The sequence below is a fragment of the Notolepis coatsorum genome (assembly GCF_963971535.1).
Source record: "Notolepis coatsorum genome assembly, chromosome: 3".
Classification (NCBI taxonomy): domain Eukaryota; kingdom Metazoa; phylum Chordata; class Actinopteri; order Aulopiformes; family Paralepididae; genus Notolepis; species Notolepis coatsorum.
The window spans coordinates 29,255,564-29,276,274 of NC_140167.1; the positions used below are offsets into that span (position 1 = coordinate 29,255,564).

General features: G+C 42.1%; 1 protein-coding gene across 3 annotated transcripts in view; it reads left to right on the top strand.

Annotated features, from left to right (window-relative positions):
- Positions 1 to 14,939: 14,939 nt before the first annotated feature.
- srrm1 (serine/arginine repetitive matrix 1) overlaps positions 14,940 to 20,711 on the top strand; it is a 28,442-nt gene continuing 22,670 nt past the window's right edge. For all 3 annotated transcript variants that reach the window (XM_084310548.1, XM_084310550.1, XM_084310549.1), the window contains exons 1-2: positions 14,940 to 15,053; positions 16,094 to 16,183. In XM_084310548.1, the coding sequence (XP_084166674.1) occupies positions 15,033 to 15,053; positions 16,094 to 16,183 (111 nt within the window). In that variant the 5' untranslated portion in view covers positions 14,940 to 15,032. The remainder of the gene's footprint in view (positions 15,054 to 16,093; positions 16,184 to 20,711) is intronic.

The following is a 20,711-nucleotide window of genomic DNA, read 5'->3' on the forward strand; positions in this document are numbered from 1 at the left end:
CAAACATCTCAAAACAAACTGGTCAGACTACTGCTTGACCTTACTCCTAGAACCCACCTCACCCCTGCCCACTTTGACAACCTAGGATGGCTTAGAGTAGACAACAGAGTACAGCAACTTGCAATGGGCCTGGTCTACAAGATACACTACACGACCAAGGTACCCATGTACATGTCAAAATACTTCCCAAAGGTCAGTGAATACCACGATCACAACACCAGAGGGAGCTCCACAAATCATGTTAAACCCAGATTCGGCTCAAACAAGGGACTAAACACGTTTCGCAATTATGCCACATCAATGTGGAACGCCCTACCCAAAGCTGTAAAGGAATGTGAATCACTACCCACTTTCAAAAACACTCTCAAAAAACACCTAAGGGAGACTGCAACTCGAAACTGGCCCCTGTAAATGTCCAAACACAACCCCCTCCAATGTACAGTAAATTACCAAGTATGGTCTTGTCAATATTCCAATGTACAGTTTTGTTTGTACAGTTGTACAGTGTCCCCCACCCACCCACCCCTCCTACCCAACCTCCCCCCCCCCACTCCTACCCAACCCCACCCAACCACATCCAATGTACAGTTTCTACGTCAAATGTATATACTCTTTTTTTCTGGACTCTTTTTGTATCACAAACAGTACTGTATTTGCAAATCTGGTATGTCATAAATGTATAGATGTAGCAGTACTGTCTATCTGTATGTCATATATGTTACAATGAATTGAAAATGGGGGACCCTGATGTAAACAAGACGAAAGTCTTTCTCTGGTCTGCATCCCCTTAACAATTGTATGTATTGAGCTGTACTGTACTGTACCCATTCTGCAATCTGTTAATAAAGTTTTCAATCAATCAATCAAACAATATTGATATTGTAACTCAAAGATTTGCTGGGGGGAAAAGTTTTAAATGCATAGCTTTTTAATTAACAAAAAAGCTGGTTTGTGCTGCAGATCTTTTAAAATGTTGTTAAAATTAAACGCTGTGAGTACTTGACCATTCAGAATGTTCAGCATTGCAAGCACCACCACAAAGGTTTCTGAACTTCAGAAAAGTCCTACTCCCAGAGCAGGGACGTGTTGGGGTGGGGGGGGGGGGGTAAAATGGGGTAAGATAATGGCCTGGAACTTCTGCTTAGACACTGGTCCCCGCGGTGGAAACGCACAAGTTCCTCAAAAGGTCCCTATTTCAGGCGGAAAGTGGTGGAAAAGCCTATGAAAAGTTATTCAAGCTGTATTCACATTGTCTGTTGCCAGAGAACCGTCTTCAAGAAATGGAGTTTTTCCAGAGCCTGACCAACCTCCTCAACGCCAGCACTCACTTCCACACAGAGTTCCTCTACATGTACCTCAAGAAGGAATGAGGAGGAGAGTAGAGGCCCAATAGGAGATGGGTTTGGATGAGAGGGAGGGGAGGGGATGGAGAGCTCAGAACGAGGACGAGGAGGTGCAGGAGAGAGAGAAGAAGCCAGGGTCAGAAAGGAATAGAGAACTCAATAGGAAGAGGGTGAAGGAGGTGAACTGAAAGAGAGAACCGAGTAATGAGAGATATCTTGGATATGGAACAGAAATAATGTTATATTATATTTCTGATTCCTCATTCACTGTTTGGGTTAAAGAAACGTGTTTTGTAATGTAGGTCAATTACTAGGAGATAAATGCATTGTTTTGCATGACTTAAGTGATTTTATAGTTCTGTACAGTATTTATAGTCTTTATTTTGTTCAAATGTTGGTATTCTTTTTATTATATTTATTTCCAGTATTTATGTTAATATATTTATTAATTATTTTGTTATATGATCTATTTATATTATATCAGAATTAAACGGGCAGTCACTGAATTTAAATTTGTCGTCACTTGTGCCATTTCCAAACAGATCAATTTGTGATTGTATGAAAGGTGAGGTTTTGAAGGTGCCAGTAAATACCAAGCCTTTATTATCATTTAGGCAGAACGAAACACAGTTTGAAATGTGGCTGACATCTCAGGTATATAATTGGATTAGATATATGTTCCCAGTGCGCACATCTTCCCAAGTACTACTACTACTACTAATCACTACTACCCCTACTACTACTACTACTACCATCACCACTACTACTACTACTACCACCACCACCACTAAATGGTAAATGGCTGCATTTATATAGCGCTTTTATCCAAAGCGCTTTACAATTTGTTCCTCACATTTTACCCATTCACACACCAATGGCAGCACCATGCAAGGTGCCAACCTGCACATCAGGAGCAATTATGGATTAAGTGTCTTGCTCAAGGACACTTCGACACACTGCCCGGGATGAGCAGGAGTCGAACCGGGAACCTCCGGATTACCAGACGACTTCTCTACCTCCTGAGCCACTGTCCACTACTACTACTACTACTACTCTATTACTGCCCCTACTACTATCACCACTACTACTACTACAAGTACTACTACTACTACTACTACCACTACCACTACGACTACTACTATTATTACTACTACTACTTCCACTTAACACTAAGTATGATACCCCAAATACGAGCTCTATTCGCCTTATTTACTTCACTCCATCTTTAGATCTACCGTACATCTTTAGACTCTTAGATTGCTATGAACACGTTTAAATGAGCAGAAGACTAACTGAATTCCATATATTTCAAACTACAGCAGAGAAGAACAATCTGATTCCGGTTACCATGAGTTAAATTCTGAATTTGTATTCTGCCTGTTTTGACTCATTCATTTCTCGAAGTGGTGTTTTTATAGCAACGTTTTAACATTGAAGTAAAGTGTACATCTGTTCACACTGAAAACACACATTTCAGTAAACAACATTTTCTCTCCTGCTAAGTGCAAAGGAACACCTTCAGACATGCACATACAAACCACAAACACAAAGCTAACCTAACCACAACCCTCGCCTAGATTAGCCAAACCATAAAGCAGTACCATGTGGTTTTAAGAAAAGATAACCTACAATAATTAGTTACACGTTTTTTTTTATGTTTTCACAATTTGCAAAAAGAAATTACCTTTTAAAACTAAGCAAAGCCTTGGCTGTGGGAGGTCCTCCGATATGGAAATGGGGTCCTGTCCCTAGATAAAAACCAAATCAAACAAAAAATAAGTACTTTTAATTGGAAAAAGACTATTGCCAAATGCTTTTGCACTGCACAGAAGTCACAAGCCTTACTAGTCTACAAAATACACCATTTGCATGCGTTCAAACACTGGTTTCGCAGGAATAGTCAGACTTGTAGTCAGACCCTAATATGGGGTCACCTGCTAAAAACAACTGTAACCTAACCATTATTCTAACTTTGACCCGTAACCTCCAATGAAAAAAAAACGTTCAAAGGGGACATACTATTTTCATGCCATTTTGCCACAGGGGGGTGTGTGGTTTAGCCCCAGGGGTGTGTGGTTTTGCAGGACGTAATTATCACAATAAAAACACGTTTTCATCTGCAAATGAGGTTAGGGTAATGTGTGAGGTCATCAGTAAGGTTAAGGTAAGGGAGAACGGGAGTCCCCTTTTCAAAGTGAAAACCAGCCCAAAAGTCCTCACATCCTCAAAAAGTCCTTGTTTTCTTACTGTATATTCAGGGCTCAAGTATATAATGCAAAAACAAAGACAAATACAGGTGAAACAGGCTGCACGCATACACACACACACACTAAAATCCTACCTTGTCCATCCTTCCTGGATGCCTGCATCACTGGCACTGAAAAGAGATATGTGGTTAAGCTCCTTTGTGTCACACAGGTATCCTCTCGACTTCTCCTGGATGTATCCACCGTCTAGCTCATAATCCCTCGGTCGCTCGTGTGGCTAATGGCCGAACAGGGTGCACAGGAGCCCTATGTGAAGCCCTCTGGTGCTGAAATCAATGCAGGCCTCTAAGCCTCCTGAAAGGGTTCAGTAAGCAAATGATGACCCACTCACTGCAACATGAGCTCCATAATCCGCCTCCTGCACTTCTTGGATCAGTCTTACAGTATGTTTGTCATCAGTTTCAATACAGACTCAAAATATATTACACACTTTCATATATGTGTAGTGTCCAATTACTAAATGACTAATCTTTTTGATATATTATTATTTTTGTAATACAATTGTCATGGTGTCTTTTTCATAATTTTTTAAAATATTTTAATCCAATTTCTATCCAACATTTATAATAATGCTGCAAGGATGTTTTTTGTTGATAAAAAAAAGACCGTAATGTATATTAATTTGACAATATTCTATATTCAGTGTCCTTGATGGTACAGTAAGAATCCATACATTTGCATGGATCTATCTATCTAGGTCGTCCTCGAACGGGCCCTCCATCGGTCCTTCCAGTCATCCCGATCCTCCATGCATCTGGCTAGCTCGCCGGTGCATTCTGTTCCCGCATCTCTCCTGAGTACGTCCACGTAGGTTAATGTGGGACGTCCTCGTGATCGATGCCCGTGTGTTGGTTCCCACAGCACAAGTTTGCTGGTTGGCATCTCATGATGTCTCTGGCAGTGACCTGCCAGCCTCATTCTCCTGACTGCCACTTTCTCGCTCACCCTTAGCACCCCCCCATACAAGTTTGCATTAGTGACATGCTCATCCCTGTTGATGTTGAGCACCACACGCATCATTCTGGTGTAGCACCCATCCAAGGACTTCTGCAGGGTGGGCTTCAAGGTCCAGCATTCACTGCCATACAAAAGGACAGACTCAACTGTTGCATGCAAGAAGTTGAGCTTGATTTGACGGGGGAGGTTGGATTTCCACACACTGGTCATGCCGTTCAGAGCCCTCCATGATCCATGATGATATACTTTAATAGATTAGATAAACATTTATTGTCATTATACAGAGTGCAAATGTAACAGTAAAGTGCAATATACAATGTACAGGTGATTAAACTCCACTAGATTAAAGTACTACTGAGTAATAATGCTAATCAGATGTATTGTGTGTTGTAGTATTGTTATGTACAGTGATACAGGTATGGCACTATGGTAGTAAGTCATACTGGCCAGCCAGTGCCACACACACCTTGTAATCTATATTCTTCCTGTTTTTTGGGACACTACTCCTCCTAGAGCTTTCGCACCACACACAATTGAATACTTTATTTGGTTCCACAAATTATATTACATAAACAGGGAATCAAATATATCGGGGCCAAGCAGCACTGAACACACTGAACGTATTCCCCAGTGTCTGAAATATTGTGTCTGTTACTATAGGCTTGAGTAAGTTGTAATGAACCAAAGGAGAATATACCTTTTTATTTTTCATATTTGATAGTGAATAACACCATGCTAACATTGACCAGAGCTGAGCTCATTCAGCACCTTCTTGAGCAGTGGCGGACTCAGGCTGTTTGAAGGGCGAAAAGAAAAAAGGGCACCTACTGCACATTACAACATGGGACCCCATCAGCGAGCAAAAAGCTATGATGTGTCACGTATGGTGAAATAGTCCTCATCCTTGATTAAGATTAACATGTAGTCTAGGCAATCCAGATTAAAAGTATAACCACACCTCTATGATAAAAACACACAGGGAACAATACACCTTTAAAATGTTTATTTCACAAACACCTCCAAAGAAAATATGTTGGTTATTTTCATGCTATATGTTAAGCTATAAAATACACTTGATTCAAGAAAATTATGAACAAATATGATTTTAAGACCCAACATTAAATTACTGTAACTGAAAAGTGTTCTCATTTGAAAATAACTGCATGTACATTAAAGGCACATATTGTTTTTTTAAGCCGATGTGTTTAGTTCAGCGCAGCTTTAGGACCTGGGGACTATACTACTTTAATGAAAGAGAACTAGCTAGTTACTTATTAAGGGAGCTAATGTGTGAATTCAGTAGTAGTTAACTTGCCATACAAAGTGAGTGTTAGTGTTAGCCAGCGGTTTGTTTTTATTATAACCCAGTGGTAACTTTCTGTTGAGAATAATTGTCCAGGTGGTCAATAAAGTGCCTGAAGATAAGTCGAACTGCCTCATTCTTCACCGATTGCCACAGTATGTTTTCAACAATGGGATTTTAAACTTTATTGTTTCATCATTGATTGATTGATTGAAAACTTTATTAACAGATTGCAGAATGGGTACAGTACAGTACAGCTCAATACATACAATTGTTAAGGGGATGCAGACCAGAGAAAGACTTTCGTCTTGTTTACATCAGGGTCCCCCATTTTCAATTCATCATAACATATATGACATACACGACATACAGATAGACAGTACTGCTACATCTATACATTTATGACATACCAGATTTGCAAATACAGTACCGTTTGTGATACAAAAAGAGTCTAAAAAAGAGAGTATATACATTTGACGTGGTGCGATAAAAACCACCTGCAGCTAAATGTGGCGAAGACCAAGGAACTGGTTGTGGAGCTGGGGAGGAGGAGGAGTGCACCTGTGACCCTCGTTTCCATCAGGGGAGTTGATGTGGACATGGTTTAGGTGTACAAATATCTCAGTGTGCACATCGACAACAAACTGAATGGGTCAAAACACGCAGAGGCACTGTACAAGAAGGGCCAGAGCCGACTCTACTTCCTCCGAAGGCTGAGATCCTTCAATGTCTGTACAAGGATGTTGAGGATGTTCTATGAGTCGGTGGTGGCGGGCGCCTTCTTGTACGCTGTGACCTGCTGGGGCAGCGGACTGAGAGCAGGGGACACAACCAGGCTGGATAAGCTGGTCAGGAAGGCCAGTAGCGTGGTTGGGGTGGAGCTGGACTCCCTAGCGAGGGTGGCGGAGAGGAGGAGCCTTGCTAAGCTCCAGGCCATCAGGGAAAACCCCTCCCACCCACTATACACAGACTTGGCTGACAGGAGGAGCATGTTCAGTGCTCACACTACCCAAATGCAGCACTGAATGGCACAGGAAGTCCTTCATTCCAACAGCCATCAGACAAAATGGCATCCAATGTAATAAAAAAAGTCAATCAACGAACTCGATTCTTGTACCGGATCTCCTCTCTGGTAAACAAGAATACCCTGAAGACTCTGGCAGGAGCACTCATTCAAGGGTACTACGACTATGCTTGCACCTCATGGTACCAAAGCACCTCAAAGGCACTAAAAACCAAATTACAAACATCTCAAAACAAACTAGTCAGACTACTGCTTGACCTGACTCCTAGAACCCACCTCACCCCTGCACACTTTGCCAACCTAGGATGGCTTAGAGTAGACGACAGAGTACAGCAACTTGCAATGGGCCTGGTCTACAAGATACACTACACGACCAAGGTACCCATGTACATGTCAAAATACTTCCCAAAGGTCAGTGATTACCACGATCACAACACCAGAGGGAGCTCCACAAATCATGTAAAACCCAGATTCGGCTCAAACAAGGGACTAAACACGTTTCGCAATTATGTCACAACAATGTGGAACGCCCTACCCAAAGCTGTAAAGGAATGTGAAATCACTACCCACTTTCAAAAACACTCTCAAAGAACACCTACGGGAGACTGCAATTCAAAACTGGCCCCTACAAATGTCCTAACCCAGTTGTACAATAAAGACCAAGCATGGCTTTGTCAGTATTCCAACGTACCCAACCCCCCCCCCCCCCCCCCCCACCTCCAATGTACAGCCCCACCCAACCCCACCCCACCTACCCAACCTCCTCCAATGTACAGTTTCTATGTCAAATGTATGTCAGTATTCCAATGTACAGTGTCGTCGTCCCCTACCCAACCCCCCCCCCCCCCCCCCCCCCCCCCACCTCCAATGTACAGCCCCACCCCACCTACCCAACCTCCTCCAATGCACAGTGTCTATGTCAAATGTATATACACTCTTTTTCTGGATTTTTTTAGTATCACAAACAGTACTGTATTTTAAAATCTGGTATGTCATAAATGTATAGATGTAGCAGTACTGTCTATCTGTATGTCGTGTGTGTCATATGATGAATTGAAAATGGGGGACCCTGATGGAAACAAGACGAAAGACTTTCTCAGGTCTGCATCCTCTTAACAATTGTATGTATTGAGCTGTACTGTACTGTACCCATTCTGCAATCTGTTAATAAACTTTTCAATCAATCAATCAATCTATACAATGCATCACTGTGCATCACTGCATCACTGAGCACAGAGTGGCAGTTACCATCTTCCTGGACTTAGTTCGAAACAGCACTGTGCAATACTACACCTACTGTAGACCTCAGTATATTTTTACTGTATTTATTTACTGTATATTTTATTCCATTTTTATTCTATTTTACTCTACTCTTATCCTAGGCAACTTGATTTGATTTGTTTTATTATTCTAATTCGTGACCTGTTCTGTCTAAATGTTTAAATGTTGAGCGATTTGCAGTGTCAGATTTCCCACGGGATAATAAAAGTATTTCTATTCTATTCTATTCTAACTACATTGAAGGAGGTTGGGTTGGGGGGGGGGGGAACCTGTACAACTGTACAAGCAAAACTACATTGGAATATCGACGAAACCATACTTGGTTCTAAGAAGAGGGTCTTGTGTATTCTTGGGTTAGGTCATTTACTGTACATTGGAGGGGGTTGGGTTTGGACATTTACAGGGGCCAGTTTCGAATTGCAGTCTCCCGTAGGTGTTCTTTGAGAGTGGTTTTGAAAGTGGGTAGTGATTCACATTCCTTTACAGCTTTGGGTAGGGCGTTCCACATTGATGTGGCATAATTGCGAAACGTGTTTAGTCCCTTGTTTGAGCCGAATCTGTGTTTAACATGATTTGTGGAGCTCCCTCTGGTGTTGTGGTCGTGGTATTCACTGACCTTTGGGAAGTATTTTGACATGTACATGGGTATCTTAGTCGTGTAGTGTATCTTGTAGACCACGCCCATTGCTGTGCTCTGTCTTCTACTCTAAGCCATCCTAGGTAGTCAAAGTGGGCAGGGGTGAGGTGGGTTCTAGGAGTAAGGACAAGGCGGATAGCGATTCAAAGGAGCTTTAATTCTACACATAGAATGAAGCAAGACAAACAAAAAAACACTATAAACAAACAACCTTCTCAAACCACGAAACAAAAACCTCTCAGTAAATATTGGAAAGAGGGCAAACTAAAGGGGGTTAAACTAAAGGTAACACGAGGAAAACACTCAAATAGAAACACTTACTTAAACAGATATGAACACGAACGGGGGAACGCGGGAATGGAACCACAGGGAAAGATACTACACGACAACCAAGGACACGAGGGCAACGACGACAGCAACACGAACAATGAACGCACACAGAGAACAGGATCAAAGACAGAATTAATATACACAGGCTAATTGACAAACGGGACACACAAGGGCTTATTACAACGAGAGACACCTGGGATGGGAAACAGACTGACAGACTATAGTACTGTACACAGATAAACACAATACAAGAGACTAGAGAAAACAGATAACACCATAAGACAAGACTAGACAGTAACTCAAATACAAGAAGACTATAACACACTAGGAAGGAACATAACAAGTACAAGAAGAATAAACCTAAACAAGACAGGGGAACACGAAGGGCAAGAGGCTCACTGGGAGACAGCAAGAGGGGGAGAACACAGAGGAACATAGATATTCTAAATAAACACAAGTGCACGAGGAGGGAACAGGAGGGGGGAAATGGGCAGGACCAGGTGGAACATAACAATACCAGCAAGGAAAAGCAACTATAGCTCGGCCGAGAAAGTGCCGATCGACTTGGGATTGGTTGCGCCGTGTTCAGGAGACTAAGGCGTATAAAAGTATATTGGATCATGTCTCCAGCACCCCCACAGCCGTACTGTATATGTAAATGTACTATAGTCATTCCGACTCTGAGGTGTGGGGACAGGTTTAGTAGTTGGAATCTTTGGGAATCTCGGATTCTATTCTTGGGGTCATGATTCGATTTCAACTCTATTCTCAATTCAAGCAGATTCTGAATTGCTTTTAACCTTCATGTTACAAAGTTTGGATATTGTGTCTTTATGCTTGGTTTATTTTGGCAATATAGGATTTAGCATGCTAATAATTTACAGATCTAAGGTCATGAGAAAGTTGAAACAATATCACAAGACTTAAAACTGAAAAACATTTCAGTTACATTTTTATAACTTTGATATTTAATCTCATAAAATCGATTCTTGATTAGAAAATGTTTTCCCCCCACACCCCTAAAATTTAGTTTGAGGAATTTAGCTGACACTGGAAATAGATTCATTTGCAGGGACTACGGAGGAAGTAAGCAGATAAATTGTCACTGTAATGAAATATCAAATATGACATCAAATTGAACAAAATTAAACATTTGGTATCAAACAAAAAAGAAAATTGATTGTTTGGTTAAAAAAAATTCAAGAAGTAACATTGAAAGTAAACAGTTTTTACTGGAAATACTTGCAGCAAACAATATAGTTGAATGCACCTCAGGTCTCCTCAAGGTCACAACTATTCTGGGAATCCAGGGTATAGAGGTCAACAGGCCCGGACTGGCCATCGGGAGCAGCGGGAGTTTTCCCGGTATAATAATTAATAATATATTTTTTTAAATGTACCTGCAGTCAGGCCACTGAACTTAGAAGCAGGCCAGGCCAGTGTTTCTACTTGTGACGGCGCGATAGTTAGATAGCCTAGGTGGGGAACAGGTGGATCTTTCAGGAGATCACTGCGACAGAGGGTAACGCAGTCTAAACTCACACAAGTTGGAGAACTATCTCTCTCTCTCTCTTGCTCACACACACAAAGGGAGCCGCATGTGATTGGTGGAGGCGGGACCATTACAAAAAAACTAAAAATCCATTGAAATCAGTGTTGTTGCTAATCATTGACATATGCTGTAATAATCCCCCCCAGAAAATTCCACTTTGCATTTGATATATTGAAAGAATTAAATAAAATGAACAATAATTTGTGATGCCATCACAAACACTGGCATTTAAAGGGTACAAATTATAAAATTCCGGGCGGCTACGTGGTGCAGTGGGCAAGGCGCTCACCACGAATACTGGAGACGCTGGGTTCGCCTGTTCGAGCCCAGCGCTCCACATTGCTTTCAGTTCGAGTCCCTACATTCCACCAGGGCCTTGAGGAGGGCGAGGAAGATCATGGCAGACCCCGCCCACCCGGGTCACAACCTCTTCAACATGCTCCCCCACGGCAGGCGGCTACGGCTGCCCAAGACACTAAAGTCCCGCCACGAGACTGAGTTTCTTCCCCTCAGCAGCTCGCCTGGTAAACGAGTCAGGTGTCCCCCTGCCCCCCCCCCCCCTCTATGGCGAGCTGCTAGGGCTGGACTTCTGGACTTGAACTTTGTGTTGCACTGTATCCATGTCCCCAACCACCGCACTTTCACAGTCTTATTGTTGTCTCACTGTTATGTCCTGTCTTGCACTTTACTTAAAATTATTTATTTACTGTTGTATTGTTCTTAATTGTGAAAAAAAAGTATGCACTGTAATGCCAAAACACGTTCCTTTTTGTACATGTATGAAATGGCGAATAAAGTAATCTGAATCTGAATCTGAATCTGAATGGTCGTCCGGGGAGACATTCGGCAAAGGACGGGTCGGCCGCTTCGCGACGCAGCGCATTACATGGTTCGCCACTTGGGTGCCCAATACACACAATTGTTAAGGGGATGCAGACCAGAGAAAGACTTTCATCTTGTTTACATCAGGGTCCCCCATTTTCAATTCATAATGACATTTATGACATACACAACATACAGATATAAAAATCTAATCTAATCATCTAATCTAATCATGGCATTTATGACATACATGACATACGGTTATAGAGTACTGTTACATTAATGACATACAAGATATGCAAATATTATGCAAATATACAGTACTGTTAAACAGAGATAACAGTAAATATATACATATGAGGGGGAGGAAAATGTACATTAGGAGGGGGTGGGTGGGTGGGAGGCTGTTCTACTCTACTGTACTGCTGTAGCTGAGGTCTGCTTCCATCTGCCCTGCCCTAGTTTCAAGTTTCTTTAATAGTTGTCATACAGAAGTACAGAATACTTTTATACAAAATGCTTCTTACTGTTACGCTCCAGAGACTGTGCTAGACAAGATAAGTATGAAATAAAATAGTATAGCATGTAAAATAGAAGTAAAAATAGAGGTCACAGTGTTCAGTATAGACATATGTACAATGTTCGATGCAGAATAGAAGTAACTGAGTTACCATACAATATACAATATACTATGCAATGTACTAATATACAATACTATATAGTGCAAAGCAGAAATGGGATGAGGTACAATTTAGGTACAATTTACAGTAAGGTGTACGAGTTGTAGTGCAAATCCTTTACCAATAAATATAACGTGTGTTTAGGTGATCTAAAGTGTGGAGAGTGGGTGCTGCAGTGTGTTGTTTGTTTAAAGTGAGTGTGTGCGTGTGGATGTGTGTGCTGTGTGCATTTGATGGTTGTTGCATAGTGTTTATTGTTCGTTGAGCAGCCTGATGGCCTGGGGATAGAAGCTTACTACTCTGCTGTTGTAGCTTGAGGCCTGCTTCCACCTGCCCTGCCCTACTCTGCTGCTCTGCTGTAGCTGAGGCCTGCTTCCACCTGCCCTGCCCCACTCTGCTGCTGTAGCTTAGGCCTGCTTCCACCTGCCCTGCCCTACTCTGCTGCTGTAGCTTGAGGCCTGCTTCCACCTGCCCTGCCCTACTCTGCTGTTGTAGCTTGAGGTCTGCTTCCATCTGCCCTGCCCTACTCTGCTGTTGTAGCTTGAGGTCTGCTTCCATCTGCCCTGCCCCACTCTGCTGCTCTGCTGTAGCTTGAGGCCTGCTTCCACCTGCCCTGCCCTACTCTGCTGCTGTAGCTTGAGGCCTGCTTCCACCTGCCCTGCCCTACTCTGCTGTTGTAGCTTGAGGCCTGCTTCCATCTGCCCTGCCCCACTCTGCTGCTCTGCTGTAGCTTGAGGCCTGCTTCCATCTGCCCTGCCCTACTCTGCTGCTCTGCTGTAGATTGACTCTTACTAGTCATGCTGCTTGCGAGTATGACTTACTAGTGTCTTTGTTCATCGTCACATCACATCTGACTGAGAGAACGTTGTGTGTGTTTGGCTGCCGCTTCTCATCGGAGTTTGTTTGTTTTTGTTTGTGTCTACACGTTAAAGTCCATGTAGGCTACTGTGTCTGTCCATGTACTGTGTTTGTCCATGTACTATAATTCAATGTCTGTAAAGTGCTTTGAGATACCTTATGTAAGGCGCTATATAAAATAAGTGTATTATTATTAAGTACCTCAACATGTACATGGGTACCTTAGTGGTGTAACAAAAATGTTCCTGGTGGGGGACCCCCTGCTTAAAAAGTGGCCTAACTGGGGCTATATTTTGCACTATATTTCCTGGCCTGAATGATTTCCCCAGTCCGGCCCTGCAGGTCAAGCTCTTATAACCACTGTGCATGGGTTGTGCTGTGATGTAATAGCTGCGTTAGAGCTTAAAGGGAAAATCCACCCTAAAATAGAATTTACTTTGTGCTGTTCTGATGATCTTGGGCATCTATAAACACAAGATAACATTCTCCCTAAAGGTGGAAATCAGAAAATCAAGACCTGCATCAAGCTTCTATCCCCAGGCCATCAGGATGCTCAACGAACAATAACACTATGTAACAACCATCAAATGCACTCACAGCACACACGTCATCCACACGCACACACTCACTTTAAACAAACAACTCACTGCAGCACCCACTTTACACACTTTAGAACACCTAAACACACTTTATATTTATTGGTAAAGAATTTGCACTACAACCCATACCTCATTACACCTTACTGTAAATTGTACCTAAATTGTACCTCATGAATGAATGAATGAATGAATGAATGAATGAATGAATGAATGAATGAATGAATGAATGAATGAATGAAAACTTTATTTAACAGATTGCAGAATGGGTACAATACAGTACGGCTCAATACACACAATTGTTAAGGGGATGCAGACCTGAGAAAGACGTTTGTCTTGTTTACATCAGGGTCCCCCATTTTCAATTCATATAGACATTTATGACATACACAACATACATGACATTTATGGCATAGGGACACCGTTTATGTCACAAATGTATCAGTACTAACATTTGTGACATAAACGGTATTCAAATATACAGTACTGTTACCCCTCCTGACAGAGTATATACATATGATGGGGAGGGGACTGTACATTAGGATATTGTATAGTATATTGTATGGTAACTCAGTTACTTCTACTCTGCATTGAACATTGTACATATGTACATACTGAACACTTGTGTCTACGTAAGTGACTTCTATTTTATACTGCTATACTTATTTTATTTTATACTTATCTATTTTTGTCTAGCACAGTCTCTGGAGCGTAACAGAAAGAAGCATTTTGTATAAAAGTATTCTGTACTTCTGTATGACAACTAATAAAGAAACTTGAAACTTGAAGATTTGTGAGGTCATGAATTCGTGACCAAATTAGTGAAGACTCAAATAATCTTTGTTTGAGCTATTACATCCAATTCGGTTGTATTTAACTACAGATCTGAATCAGAAAAGTACCCATCTTCCAGTAAAACATGACTGTGTGGCTACTGTCGTTGGAGAGAGATAGTGGCCATGTTCCCTGTTGGAACTGGGACTTTATAGGGTCATGTGTGTGTGATTTGTCCTGCATTCTTCAGACAGACCCCTCTTGTTGGTTCTCGCGTCCGGTGACCCATACTCTGTAGTGATTGACTGGGCTCTAGTCTAGAGTAGACTGGGTGATGTCCCTCTCTCTGGTCCAGTTGGGAGCAGAGTCCGTTCCCTCCCAGAAACAATGGACAGACTTGTCCTCACTCCACCTTGCCATTAATCTCGTGTATTCAGTCCTCTACCCTGAAGCCTGACGACTGACGAGACCCAGCATAAACTACAGTACTACCAGTGTCCTCAAGGGGCGCACTACTGACGGACGCCTCGTCTCGCTCTCGACTTTGGATTTGGATTCTCGAGCCGCACGTCTCCACCAGCGCCTTTCAATATCATTTTCCTACAATAATGGACGCGGGATTCTTCCGCGTAAGATCTTTAAAATATTACAACTGTCATTGCATTGTGTTTTTGCTATACGTCGTCGTACAATGATCGTTTTCCGTGGGCATATGTTGAATTGGTAACGCTACTGCTAGCATAGTAGCTAGCTTGGCTAATCGATGGCGTTGGTGCCACCGCTCAGGCGCAGGCTATGAACTGAAAAGACACTGTTCCGTTTAATACAGATAATAGACTACATGCATTATGTCCAAATTAAGAAAAAAATCTCATTTGTACGTGTCGACATGTTCCCAACACCAACACAGTTTTTTCCCAAATGTGAGAAAAGCCGTTGTATTGGCAGCAACTAGACGGGGCCTGGCCGGCTAACTTTGAGCTAGTTGGCTCAGAGATGGCGACCGTGGAGCCGGGGCGGCGCAGCGCCGTGTCCGTGCTGCCGACGGCCAGTGTTAGATATAACCAAGTTAGTTACTTTCACCCCACTTCCACTCGCTATGTGGCTAGTGCTTAGTTTGTGTCATCGTTATGCCGTCAAAACGGTAGATTTTTTTAGCTATTTTGGCGGCTTCCAAGGCCTCGAGTTGAGTTTGCTAACTTCAACGTATCGTTAGCTAACTAAACATCATGTCTGCCTTCTTCTGGTAGCAGCACGTTAGCACGCAGGTCACGTGATGAGCCCTCTGGTCTGTTTAGTCCAGGCTTCTGATATCAGCCAACATTCACTGACTATCAGATCTGGTGGATCTGGCTTCTTCAGCCAGCCATGTCCCATCATGTGACCAAACATGCTACCAAAATCAGTATCACAAACGCAGAATTGGTTTGATTGAAAACGTTATTAACAGATTGCAGAATGGGTACAGTACGGCTCAATACATACAATTGTTAAGGGGATGCAGACCAGAGAGAGACGTTCGTCTTGTTTACATCATCATTACTTTATTGGCCATCAGTACACCCAGTTCTGCAGACCCACTGGCACTTTATGGTCAGATTCAATGGTGAATGTAATTGTGCCAATTAAATAATCAAGTAAAGATTTGTTCATTTGTCTCATCCTCCAGGGCACAAGTGCGGAACAAGACAACCGCTTCAGCAACAAACAGAAGAAGCTGCTGAAGCAACTCAAATTTGCAGAATGTCTGGAAAAGAAGGTACAATTCACAAACGGTGCCCTACCCCTCAGTTTGATATTGCCCTTTTAGAGGGTATAGCCTTTATATAATTGTATTTTCTTATTGTGAACATAGCCTACAAAACATACAATGCATTTATCCTACTTACACGTTTGGTCCATCTAGTCAACACCAAGTGTAGCTCGTTTCCAGAAGTCATAGAACTCCACTGAAGATATATCGATAAGTTATGCATTATTGTTGACTATTTTTTCATATTGCTAGGTTTTTAGCAAGTTTTTCCTTACCTTTGCTGGGGTATGTCTGGGAGTGTTGCATTTATTTATTTTACATTTTATTTAGGATTTCATGGTGTGTTTTGTTTTGTTCTTGATTCATTGTGATGTTTCTTCTTGACTTGTTTAACTCATTGAACGCCACGGATTAACCTCATCCTGTAGTAGCTACCGCCAACGCTGTAAACGATGGAACTCTCTCACCTTGTTTGCAGGGCTATAACTATTTAAATATTATAGCTACGGATGCAATACTATGGCCCATTTGACATCGAGTATCGTTCAAGATGTGAAAAGGAATATTTTTTCCATCCATACATACCCGTTTTATACTGTGGTTTTAAGAGCGGTTTAGGGTTTAGGCTATGAAAACAATGCACAACCAAGCTGAAATTGACGTTAAATTGCTCTTACCTGTGGCTGATGAGATTCCAAAAAGAATATTCAAATTATTTGATTGCCATCTGCTAGATCGTATGTCCATTTGGCCATAACCCCCCACAGCATAATGAATCAGGCGTCCCGAAAGCGACTCAGGCCATGTCCAGACTAAGACGATCTTGGTAGTTTTAGGCAAAGTATTTGATCGTTTGCATCGTTCTGCCAGACGGAACTGCGTTCTGGCAGCCTGAAGACTGTACTTTTTGATACCACCTTTCAGAGTGCGCAACTCTAAAGACGGCTGGAGACGCCCCCCCGTTGCGCCACCATATTTACAAGCGATACGTTCTCTCCTGAACCGATGACGCGTATATAGCCCACCTCCCCCTTACCCCGCATGCGCAAACTCTCCAACCACCGTCAACAACAGATTGCCATCTCCCTTAACACTTTGAGTGCCAGCGACATGTATTGTCGTCTTATCATGCCCCCCGTTGAGTGCCGACGACGCGAATTGTCGCTTTATTTTTTTATTGGCGATCTGAATTCATATTTCATCAACCGAGTCTCCCGTTGGTACAGCAGACCCTCTAGGACAGAGGTGTCAAACTCATTTTCACAGAGGGCCACATCAGCATTATGGTTGCCCTCAAAGGGCCAAAGACCATATAAATGTTAATGTAATGTAAAATAAATGTAGCTACTCATTTACATATTGTTAAACATGTTGTTTCTGTATTTATTACTTATTAAAGTTATACATATTGCATATGCATTTGCATAGATGTAAAAATATATGTTAGCTTATGTTATTTTAACAAATAATTTGTTTATCAGAACCCCATATTACTCCATTAATCAATGATCAAACCATTCAAGTAAATAACAAAGAAGATCATCAAATACAAGCTATGACATTAAGTTTGTTCAAAACCTTTTTGTCACAGTCAAGAGGGGCAGAACTAACAACTGAGCTGCAAAGAACACGTGGGACAGATGTAGCAGATGTTACAAAAACAAATGGCTGCACACAACCTTGCAGAGGCCATACATCCAACTAATGGAAGATAGTTTAATTAACTTTAATTAACAGATTGCAGAATTGGTACAGTACAGTACAGCTCAATACACACAATTGTTAAGGGGATGCAGACCAGAGAAAGACTTTCGACTTGTTTACATCAGGGTCCACCATTTTCAATTCGTAATGAAATTGATATTATGTGTCTGCATGAACACACAGCTGTAACTGTACTAAAAAATAACAAAATAAGGGTTGTCTCAGTTCACAACTATATTGGTTAAGTTTTGGGTGGGACTTGTTTGCGTCCCTACAGCTTCTTATTCAATTGAGCGAGATGCTCGGTTATGTCAGACAGCCAGTTTGCATCTGACAGTTCAGACAATATTTCTTCAACCCTTTGTTACCTATTCCGCCTGGATCTTTTTTGTATTTTGGGCTGTAAAATTGAATGAATGTCTGAGGAGTAAGTGCTTTTGGCTTTTTTCCTTTGTTACTTCATCAATACCTCAGATGTTCAACATACATGTATGTGTAAGAATGTGTAATAACTAAGGCTGTCAAAGTTAAAGCTTTATTAACGCATTAACCCACAATTATTTTAACGCCGCTATTTTTTAACCCAAGATTAATGTTTAAAAAAAAAAAAAAAAAAAATCTTATTATAAAGTTACTACTTATGATTAACAAAGGCATTCGATGTGTGTTCTATTATGATATGTGTGTAGTGTTCTGATAACTACTATTGGTGAAGCGATGTCGAGATTCATTTGGTTTGGCAGCGGGAGCTAGATTTGCGAGAAGCATGCTGCAACTGCAGAGCTGACAGTTGTGCGCGCACAGTGCAATACTCCAATTCAGCCATTGGCAATTCAGCTGTTGGGTGGGTGGCGCTGCTGAGCGGTCCCCAGACCGGACCTGAGAGCGCCGCTGGCTCTGCAGCTCTGCAGTTGCATACTATTGGTATGTTCTTCATTGGGAGGCAGAGATATAATAGTCATCACGCAACGTTTATATTTCACGATAATGTTGCCGTCTCTCTCTGCCAAATTTCTCAGTTCTTCGCTTGATATAATTAATACAAATGTCCAATATAACGGAATTCGTTAGCTCATAAAAATGTGATTATAACCTTGCCTATTGAAATACTGTACACCTCCAGTACAGTAGTTTGCGTGTCAGGTAGACCATTGATTGACAGTCGATTCTGCCAATTACAACGTCACACCGTTGCACTCTGGCCGTCCGGCGCTGCAGCTGGACCCTATTGCCACACCGCTTGCACTCTGGCCGTCCGGCGCTACAGCTGGACCCATTGCCCACCTCTGCGGTTGATAACGCTAGCCAAGTTAGCTGTACACACATACAGTGGGCCAGTTGTAGGGGTGTAACAATGCATCGCAATGCATCGATCCTACTTTGCAATATTTACAAAACATGACATTGTTTTCGAACTCTAGCCATGGGGAAATGTTTAGCCAATTCATGTTAAATTTGTATGTCTTCCCTCCGGCTCCAGTGGGTGTAGCTTCGCTAGCTACAGTGGCTACATTGGGTGCTACAGTGGGTGTAGCCTTGCTAGCTTGGCCAACTTCGCTAGCATGCTGGCTAGCGTCAGTATCTTGGTTAACGTTAACCATCACCTCTGTAACATGAGCTGCCTCGCCTGACTTCTCATTCTCCGGTATCTTTCGCGCAAAATAAAAATGAATGTGCTTCGACATGGCTGTATTATTGTTTGACTCAGACAGTGACGCAGCCGCTGATCATTACTTTCGGTTTCCAGTCGCGTGACCACAGGAAACTACTGTGATTGGAACGTTTATGCGGCTGTGAACTGTGGGACTTGTAGTTTTTTTAACGATTCTCGCAGCGGAGAAAAAAAAGGACGAATGAGAGGCTGTACTCTGCACTCGCTGGCCCCACTCGCACGCCGTGCGAGTACTTGATTTTGCATGTTCGCACGCACATATTTTTAGGGGCATATGCGAGCAATATGGTCGCACTGTAGAGCCCTGTGTCTGTGTGTGATGTTGTGGAAATGAGAGAATCGATTTCTCAGCTTGCTTCTATAGCGTGCATAAGTACACATATACTATCGATAATCTAGCGTTTATTTGAAAACTATTCATAAATAGGCCGACAAATGAGCGTGTCTAGTGTATTCGAGAATATTCCAATAAATGCCGTTTATGAGGGAATCTTTCTATTTTCCGGACATTTTCGAGAGAACGATAGCTTTTCGAAATGCTATAAAAAGGATATGAACCGATTGAAAAAAACAATCCGTTTCGACAATGTTGACTGCAAACAAGTCATTGATAAGCGACGGGCAGATTAGACACAGCCATAATTTAAAACATAGAAAAACGCATAATCTAACATTGAAGTGGGTGGCGGCATTCAAGGGGGTAAAAAGGAAAACATGGCCGGCATCGAAAGTGTTAACAGTGTTACAGAGCTTGATCGGGCTTTTACAGCTAAATGTACTTTTTCTGAAAACCCAAGTAGTAGCCAAGCATACTGTTCCATAGCATACCCCTTCAGTTGATCATGACAAATCCTCTCTTACCTTGACGATTAAAAAGCCTCCATAATTTAGTAAATAGTAGAGTTGTACCGATACCAGTATCGGAAATGCCGCCGATACTGCCTAAAATGCTGGTATCGGTATCGGCAAGTACACGTGAATTGTAGCCTCCGATCCCATGATGTAATTTATCTCCTGCCGAGTCCTGCGGAGAGTGAGGATTATAAAATGAACATGTTTTAAAGTGTGATGCTGTGTCATTTTAACAGCAGATACACTTTCTTAAATTCCATTGTCCCCGACAGTGCTGGTGTGACGGGGAGCTCGGACGGGATGTGT